This window comes from Elaeis guineensis, chromosome 5 (assembly GCF_000442705.2).
Source record: "Elaeis guineensis isolate ETL-2024a chromosome 5, EG11, whole genome shotgun sequence".
Taxonomy (NCBI): domain Eukaryota; kingdom Viridiplantae; phylum Streptophyta; class Magnoliopsida; order Arecales; family Arecaceae; genus Elaeis; species Elaeis guineensis.
Genome location: NC_025997.2, coordinates 119,746,313 through 119,755,675, shown reverse-complemented (window position 1 = coordinate 119,755,675; position 9,363 = coordinate 119,746,313). Strand labels below are relative to the sequence as shown.

The 9,363-nt window shown below is 38.0% G+C and overlaps 1 protein-coding gene across 2 annotated transcripts; it reads right to left on the bottom strand.

Annotated features, from left to right (window-relative positions):
• On the bottom strand, positions 1-7,228 carry LOC105045509 (uncharacterized). 2 transcript variants are annotated; one of them, XM_019850704.3, is made up of 3 exons: positions 7,070-7,228; positions 649-2,777; positions 1-491 (listed from the first exon to the last, which is right to left on the bottom strand). In XM_019850704.3, exon 2 carries the CDS (start codon positions 2,638-2,640, stop codon positions 658-660), a length of 1,983 nt encoding a protein of 660 aa, XP_019706263.1. In that variant the 5' UTR covers positions 2,641-2,777; positions 7,070-7,228; the 3' UTR covers positions 1-491; positions 649-657. The 2 variants fall into 2 exon arrangements, with proteins under 2 accessions (XP_019706263.1, XP_073114415.1); XM_073258314.1 differs by having other exon boundaries at positions 1-2,777; positions 7,070-7,227.
• Positions 7,229-9,363: the final 2,135 nt, after the last annotated feature.

The window sequence follows — 9,363 nt, the reverse complement described above, 5'->3', positions numbered from 1 at the left end:
TACTGATAATGTGATTCACTTATCACACAACTGGTTACCTGTGAAATATTTGTTCAATGCATAACAGAAATATCATAGACATGTACCTCAATAAAGTGCTAATAATCAACCAGAACAGAATTTTTAGTGCTGATGTCACTACCATAATTGTGACAGAGTTCAGAAGTAAAATAAGACCTCTGTCAAGCCAACACTGAACCAGATGCCATGTACCTGAGTTAACCAAAACATAAATCTTGAAAAGTTGATTAGTCTGGCATGAAATTTATATTCCATTCTAGACCTTGCTCATTTTTGCCAGAAAGAAGCAGAATGTTCAGAACTTTGACGCCATGATATCATATCTTGAAAGCTTTAGCTAAAAAGAGATCTATGTCGCTGTCGCTTGTATAAAGCCAGCAAATATATCTCCATTTACAAGAATGCACCAGCTGCTTCAATGTCCCTCAGCACGATGAAGCAATTCCAAGAAAATAAACAAGATGCCTTAACTGCAAGTGGAGTAAAGTAACCACTGCATCAGCTAATCAAACAAAAATTAAGCCCTCTTTTTACTGTAGCAGCATCTCTGAAAGCCGTCATATGAAAACAGTTCTCTCTTTTATGAATGTAGCTAAAGTTTACTGCCAAAGAGAATGATAGCCTTACAACTGGAAACTACTGCTCTGCATTTTTCTTGCTTCTGAAGCTCTCCTTCATCAGAGCAAATTTCTTTCTGCACTGTATCACGGTTTTCCCAGGAACTGCTGCAGCAACACGCTCCCAGCGTTGGTTTATGTCCTTTGGGAATGTTTTCAGAGCCTGAATAAGAGCTCTTTCTTGAGTTTCGGACCAAGTATCGTGTTCTGTACCAGAAGGAACTCCATTAAAAGCCGAAACAACTCCATCTACAGGCTTCTGGTTATTTGTAGTATTTGTTGGCTGCTTTGCTGCTATTTTAGGTGATGAATCCTGAGTTCCCTCAACAGGCAGCCCTTCTGATTCAATTCTTGTGGTCAGAGGTGAAGAAATGGCTTGGGCTGGCTTTCTTTTCTCGAGGAACGAGTCAAAAGCTTTGAAAGAGTCAGGCTTCTGAAGCAGGATAGTCTTTGTTGCCTTGAGAATCTCTTCAACCGATCTCCCAGTGCCAATATAGTCTGAAATAACCTCCCACCGCCGAGATGTCCCCTTGGGATACTTCTGCATGCCTTTTCTAAGCATCTCAATTTCTTCCTTTTCCCAAGGTTTCTCTTTCTTCTCATAATTGCTTAACGGATTGTCCAACCTTACTTGTGCTGCAACCCCGTTGGTTTTTGTACCCAAGTCTTGAGAGCCATTGGGCTGCATGTTCTTTGCTTCTTGTTTCATAGCATTGGAACTGTCTCCACTCAGTGCGTCTTTTAGCAGCTGAGCCCTCTTACTTCCCTCCTTCCTTTCCATATCATCACACAGATGCCTAAGCTGATCCATTTCAAGCGTCATGCACACTTTTTCCACATCGTCTTCTGCCAGATCAAGCAGATTCTTTGACACCACTGCTGCAGAAAGAGTGCGCAAACGAGTCCTTTCTTTGCGCAACAGCTTCTTCTCCTTTTCCTTCAACTTTTTTTGGTTTAGAGCAGCTTCTGAAGCTCTTTTCTCCTCTTCCTCTTTCAGTCTTCTTTCCTCTTCTGCAGCCCTAGCTGCCTCTTCCTCCTGTAACTTTCTAGCCAGAAACTTTGCCTCCTTTTTCCTCCTCTTTTCAGCCTTTTCCTCTTCCTTCCTCTTAAGGATTCTTGGATCTCTCTTATAAGCATTGTCGACAAGAGCCCGAATCCGAGCATATTCTTCCTTCCTGGCCTTCTCCCTTAGCTTTGCATTTTGCCTCTCCATCCATCTCTTATGATCACGAGACTCAGCTTGTTCAAGATCAAATTCATCTGCATGCGGGAACTCTCTCCAACTTTTAAAAGTATACCAAAAGTTATAGAAACTGTCCACTTCATTCAAAGGAGTATTCTCATCTCCTAAAGAAGGAATTGGCTGATTCGTGGACCATCTCCCATTTCTCATAAATGCTGGACCAAAGACCTTAAAGAAGTCTTGTGGGGCACAGTCTGTTGGTATATCATCATCAAACTCATCAGTGGAGTCATAAATCCTTCTCTTCACAGGATCTATCAGAACCTCATATGCTTCTTGAATTGCTTTAAAATGGCTTTCGATCTCATCTTTTTTTGCTTGCTTTGCTTCTTCTGTTTCTTCAGCAAGAATAAGAGCAGCCTGCTTGTCAGGATGATGCTTCAAGGCTGTCTCACGGTAACTCTTTCTTATCTGTTCTTCAGTGGCTAGAAACCGCAGATGGCCCAAACCTAACAGCGCATAATGGTCTTGCTGTTTGCTTCCAGCCACAGACTTCTTTTTTCCTCTACTGCTATAGAAATCAGAAGATGGAATATAGGCTTGACCTCTATCATCCGACAACACGCTTTGATCATCTGTATCTGTGTCTTCTTCCTCACAAAAACCAAAAAATTTAAGTGCAGCAGAATGGAAGGCATGCCCCGCAGGTTCAAAATTGAAGGCTTTCACAGGAAGGCAATTTGAAGAGATGAAAATTGGCTCTCCATTAAGAATCTCAGGCAAATAGGTAATCAGCAGAGGGCTCTCACGGGCATCCATAGCACTCAAAGAAGGATGGGTGCTGACCTTCAAGATTGAGACCGAGTGGCTTGAAAAAAAGTCTCAATGATAACAAAAACACCCTCTGATGATTTACCCTGAACGAAGGACTTAACCAATGCTCCTCAGGCCTCCAACTGCATATTGTTCCCAATTAGGAAAAGCAATCAAATTAGAAATGATTCGTTGAAGTATGAAGTGAAAGTGCAAAGAGTAAAAGGAAGAAGGGGGGAAAAAGAAAAAGAACAAAACATATGAACTAATCTTTGCAAGATATTAAGTTAAATTATAATGCAAAATTTTCAGTTTTTAACTTTTATTAAAATCATATGTTAGCATGGCTTATCCAAAATGCATGGTTTAAGTTCGTATACAAAGAATTCAATCAATATTTTGTAGGTTAATTAAGTTTCCCCGAAATCTGGATGTCACATCATTAACATAATAATTCCAGAGTGGCCTCAAGTAACCATTACAAAAGTTCTAAGTCTCTAGCACTAAGAAGAAACAAGAACATTTAAGCAGGCATTCATGCAAAAGCTATTCTAATTGCATATGGCCTTTTTCTCTTCTCAACAAAAGTCAACTTATTAGTTGCCAAGTCAAAATCTATACTATAGTTTTTTCTTTAAAAAAAACAAAGGAGCTTTGAATTTTAGCATATTCCTTCAAAGGTCCCATCTGTCAACTTTTATCCATAAAATACTCCATAAAGATCCCGGTTATCCCCATGATACTCTTAAGAGATCTCATGCAAATTTTATTCCAAAATTGTCATTCACTCTTTCTTGCAAGTTTTCATGCTTTCCTATGTTCTTTAATACGAAAATGATTAGAGGTGCCTGCTAATGGACACAAAAAGTTCCATGGTGGCAACTCAAAATTCAACCACTCCCTGTGTATAACATGAATTCTTGTGGGTCACACCACTCCTATCTGGTGGAAGGGACTTTTTATGTGCATGAAACAGCTGCCTCCTAGCATTACTCTTACTGATTGACCATATTCATCCCAAACTGTGAACTCATTAACTTGGTCCTTCCTAATTTGTTTGCTTACTTCGCTCTCCTAAGTTGCCCTAAACTTCTCTTAAAATCACAATCCATAAATTACCCATATTCAACCAGACTTCTTTTCCTTTTTCATGTAACAGAGAAAAAGGAGAGAAACTAGCCTTACATGCTTCATTTCCAACTTTTCTATGTTTACCCACTATTATATTTCAGACCTCTGAATCACTCCTAATTTTCAAAATGAATATTTTTCCGCTTTTGGAATCATTAAAAGGGAAGAAATAAGCTCTTCAAAATCATTCCTGTTTTCCTTGCCTTTCACACAGCTTCCTAACTCATGGAAACATTAGTGTACACCTTATTAGGTGTCTTGCCCCACTTACCACTGATAACCTATCCTGTCATCGTTTGTTAGTTAATTACAACTAAATATACTATTTTAGTCATCAGCCATCTTCTCAATAATTCTCTTTAAAGTTTCCTGATATATCTCCATCTTAATCACCAACCCACCGGTCTAGTGCACTCATTTCTTGTTGTCTTTGCATGGGTTGTTAAACCCACATAGATTTGAAGTTGTTGACATTAAAGAAACATTATTATGAGCAGTTTATACTAGGAAACGTAGATTGTCACAGAAAACTTAACCTCCAAATGAATGTTGACATGCCATTTAAGATAATAAGGACATAGATTTAACAAGTGCTCCCAAGGCATTCATGGACAAGGCCTTTTCCTCATATATCCCAAACAATGAATCACTTCTAGGATTTTGATGTGGAAACAAAATGGTAAGCTCTCTTGCATGCAATAATTCCCATTTTTCTGGATTTTTAACATCAAAATCTATTACAAGTGGCGGATTTCTCAATCAATTTTAGTTTTCTAGCCTCATGCTACTTTTCCTAAATCTCTCCTAAATTCCAAACCATGGATCACTCCTCAATCTTTGGAGTGGATGGCCTCCTCAAGATATGGGATCTTGGCAATGTGTCAGTAATGTGAATTAGACTTGCCAAATTTATAGTAATAATTAATTGCAAGCCTTGCATAATTGAATAGGAGAGGCAGGGGAACGAGGTTTGAAGGAAGAATTTAACATTTAAAGGAGGATAATAGCCTGAGATCACATATCTTTGTTACATATCAGAGCATAAAACAAAGAGGGTAAACGTCATGCAGTTCCCCATGTATATGTCCACCACCCAAAACCTCTCCATACATATGCTGAATCAAATTGACATTTAACTCTGGCATCCCTTATATCTATTTAGGCCAATTCCCTGATTGCTGTTAAGGCCAATAAGCCCCCAACAAGGCTGTTGATACCCTTCAATGATCTAAATGCAATAGCTATATCCCAACATAGAACCATCCTCTCATTTTTAAGCTTTGCTGAAAAATTCAAATTTATCTTGGACAAAAGCCAAACAGCATAATAGCTGCCAAGAACAAAAACCCTAAAGAAGGAAAGAGAAGAGGGGGTAGAACAAAGAGAGGTTCCAAATCACTTTATTATCTGCCACAACCTTGCAGCTTAACACAGGAGTGTCATCAAGGAAAACACATGGAAACTGGGAGTAGTTGACTCCAATTTGGAAGAAGTTAGCAGGGACTGAGCATGAACTTTTCCAATAAAACATCAAAGAAAACCAGCCAAAACCTGAAATTTTTCTAGAAGAGTGGTTTGGTTGGTCTCCAGCTGAAATTTGAATATTGCATTAAAGACGAGCTAAGAGACCAAAATTTTGAACCTTACTGGATCATTTATCTTGAAAGTGGCAAAATTTATTACACTTTCTCTATCCTGTATTGCAGCCCCTAACTCAACAATGAAATGTCAAGGTTTACAAAACACCAAATGCTCAGGTGATGATCAGCAAAACAACATGAATCACTGTCACTTGCCTTAATCATCACACTTGTCCTTGCTGCAGTTCAAAGAAGCATAAGTAAAATATAATGCTCACATTTCATTACGTGATAGACTCTATAATGATGGCAGACACTTGATGAAGAATGTCCGCCATCCATGAAAAATAAATGGCAATGAGTCTAACTAGGACGTTATTCTATCTAGATAACTTATTTGGCCTTTCAAACTGCTTGGAGCATGGAATCTTTGCCCAAGCAATTTACACTGCCAATTTCTAAAACTATTCCTACATGACAAAATGAAAAACTGTCATCTAATTACATAACTGAAAGGTACATCACAGTACCACACATGGTTCACCATATTGTTCTGTTCTGGGCATACCATAGCATATTGGTACCAACCAAGACTCCATACAGGGGTAGAGAGAATGAGCTGACCCCTGTACCAGGAGTACCAATACCGTACCAATGTAGTACCGATACGGGGTTCAGTACTAAGACAGCGAATCTTGGTATCATATAAACCTCAATAACACAAAGATTCCCAACTTTTTTCTTTTCTGTAAATAGCTCAGGGTTTTAAACTGCAAAAGAATTGCAAGACAACAAAAACAAATAAAGACTTAATCAAAAAGGCAACATTAAAGGTAGCCCATAACAGACAAGTGAATAAGCAATAAAAATGAATATAACATCTATCGCAAATGAACATCTTGTTTTGAGAAAGAAGAGACACAAATTGGTGCATCTCCGCTCGTGAATGTGAAGGAACACCGCAGCAATCATTATTCTAAAATCAACATCTTTACGGCAATTTTCTAACAGGAAATATAGTTCATACCCTAAATTCAACCGTGAAGTATGGTATGAGATTTATCCTGACTGTAATTTCTCTTTGATCATGCTGATCAATATCCAATAGCACCCAAAAAAAATTAAACAAGGAGCATCATAATCAAGAAACAAACTCTTTGGCAACAATTTAGGGAAAAAAAAGTATAACGACCATTTGCCTGCACTTTCCTAAGCAGAGGTACCACCCAAAGCCGATCAAAAAAAAAAAAAAAGTGGGGGGAGGCATGTACAATTACACAGAGAGAGACGAACACAACTGATATTAAAAAAGAATACATGGTTGAATCCATAAAAATATTTCAGTTATTTTAAACACTGAATCATGGAATCGAACTCTTTAATCGCTTCAATATCATAATTATAGATATCTAATTCAAATAAAAAAACAAAAAAAACCTCACAAACAACTACATCTATTGATTAGAAAGATAAAACCCTAATCCCAGTGCCCCGGATACTAGCCATGAATCCAAATCTTTAGAAAAATCCCATTTACGTCTCCATCTAACAACCAGCAGAACCATTAAATCCCCGCAACACATCCTAAAAACGTATCAAAAAAAAAAAAAAAAAGCACCCATATGATAAGATCGGAAAGTAGAAAGGAAAAAAAAGCATAGAACTCCACAGAAGCCGGAAGGGAAACAAAATCGAAGAGCGAGAGAGAAGAATAAAGCGCATACCTGCAAGATGATCGAAGAATCACGGATCAGAAGAGCGAGAAGAGAGGAGAAGAAGGAGGTGGAGGCGGAGAGAGAAAGCGAGAGAGGGAGAGAGAAAGAGGTGTGGAGAGCATTTTATCAGCGGAGGCAGGAGGCGGCTTGTATCACGTGGGTTCCGTGTCGAAGCGGTTCGGCGAGTGAGAAGGTTGGGATTCGTCGGATTGGCGAGCGCTTTTCCGTAAGGTAAGTCGGTGAGGTTGGACGTCGCGTCGGGTCGTATTAGCCATTAGTTAACGATTCGCGCTGGGAGCATTATTCACCGTCCGATTGTCGAGGCTAAGAATGAGTTTTGAAAAAAGAAAAAATTATGATACAGCGTGACACTGTGACCTCATAAGCATTAGAATTTATGCACCTATTGCCGACCATTGGAATAATTTAAGATCTTCACCTTCCTTTTAATTTCAAAAACTTTGCAAAAGAGCTGCGACATCTGTACCATTAGAAACACTCCTGTGACCTCTACTCGTATGGCCATATTTCATGCATCTCCAAATTTTTTTTAAAAAAAAACCTTTTGCATGTTGCTTCTTTCCACCTACCTGTTTCCTGGCACCGAGTCGCCTTGATGGTGCGTTTTCCACCTGTACATTTCCCGGCGCAATAAATGCCTAAAGAGGCAATCTTGTGGCGTGCAGGTTGCCAAGCATTTAGCTCTCTTTTGACTGTCCAAAGCATGGTTGATGCACCGTAATCATATGGCAAGCAACGTGAGCTTAATGACCTATTAAATGGTGTTAGCATCTAACCTGTGTCATCGAATATAATTTTTTAAACTATTTTTAATATATATTGTAGAGATATAATAAATTATAATAAATAGAAGAATTCAATGACCAAATTTTTTGTTGCACAGTAAATAATAATTTAATAGCCAGACTTTTGTTATATAGTAACCGATAGTGTTTAATGATGATTTGAGTAGAAACTGTCGTTTCATTACTAGCGGTATTCCCATAGTAAATAGAGAACACTATTCACAGCATGGCAATTATCAAAGATGCAGGATAGAGAAAGTATATGATAGCTTTCCGTTGTTGAAATAGCCAGTATGGCAACGATCTAAACATACACTCCCTGTGCAATACAAAAGATACATTGTAAGAAATTGAAGATCATATTAGAAGAGAACACACATACACAACACTATCAAAGTTTCCCTTTATTAAAAAAGGGATTTTTTTTTTTAATTCACCAAAAGTTTTTTTGGGGGATAACGTATGCTTCTTCGTTTGTTTTGTTATGCTTTGCCTTTCAGAATGTTAGCGGAGCTCTTGATTCAAGCTTTTGGTACCAGCTAATTTAATATTGGAGCCATACCAATCCCTTGGCGAGTAGGGAAACAATCACTAGAATTCATCACCAAGCAACTCGGTGCTATGATTATGGAGATCATAAGCTTAAAATTTTGAATCCAATATGAACCTCAAAGAGTAGAGGACTTAGATACTATCCAACATATATTCTCAATCGAGCCGCTCAAATATGCCTTGAGAAGTGGAGACATGCGTTGTTACCACACATGGAATTGTGAACTAAAAATAATTTCTTGAATTCAGGTATAATCTATTATGAGGTTTATGTTTTTAACTAGTGTGTAGGGTTCGAGCCACAGCGGATATCGGATTGTGATTAAATACCAGGATACGGATGACTGTCGAATGAAATGTATCCTGACGGTCCGGATACGGCATCTGAAAACGACATTTGGTTCGTTGACCCTCGATAATACTGAGATGATGTATTCATCCGTTGGGCTTGTCCATATGATGGGAAGGAGGCTGCCTATTCATCTAAACTCGACTCCGAATCGAATATTTTTCAGTAGGGATTGGAGTCTTATGGTCACACCCAAAAGAGATAGATGCGCCAGATCGCCCCCCTCCAACTTCTTTTTTTTTTTTTTAGCAAAAAAAAAAAACTAGTGTGCCTTTTAAAATATCTCTATAACCAAAGACATTTATTCTTGTGTATTTTAATTTTTTCAATGAAATAATTTTTTATTATTTAAAAATAATTTCTATCTATTATAAATTGAAAGTTATCTTTTTTTGGAGTTTTAGAAGCCATATCATACAATCTCTCAACAAATCAATTGATTACTAGCATTTGCTGGCAGCACTCATCAAGTATATAAACACTTCATAAAATGATGTATCCTCTCGGGGGAGCAAAACTACATCCCATAAAAATGTAATAGTGTGCATTATCTATTGAATTAAAAATTAAAATGAATTCAAGCTATCTTTGCATTA

Excerpts from the sequence above, each read along its gene's own strand:
- LOC105045509 (XM_019850704.3), bottom strand. The coding sequence starts at position 2,640 with ATGGATGCCCGTGAGAGCCCTCTGCTGATTACCTATTTGCCTGAGATT.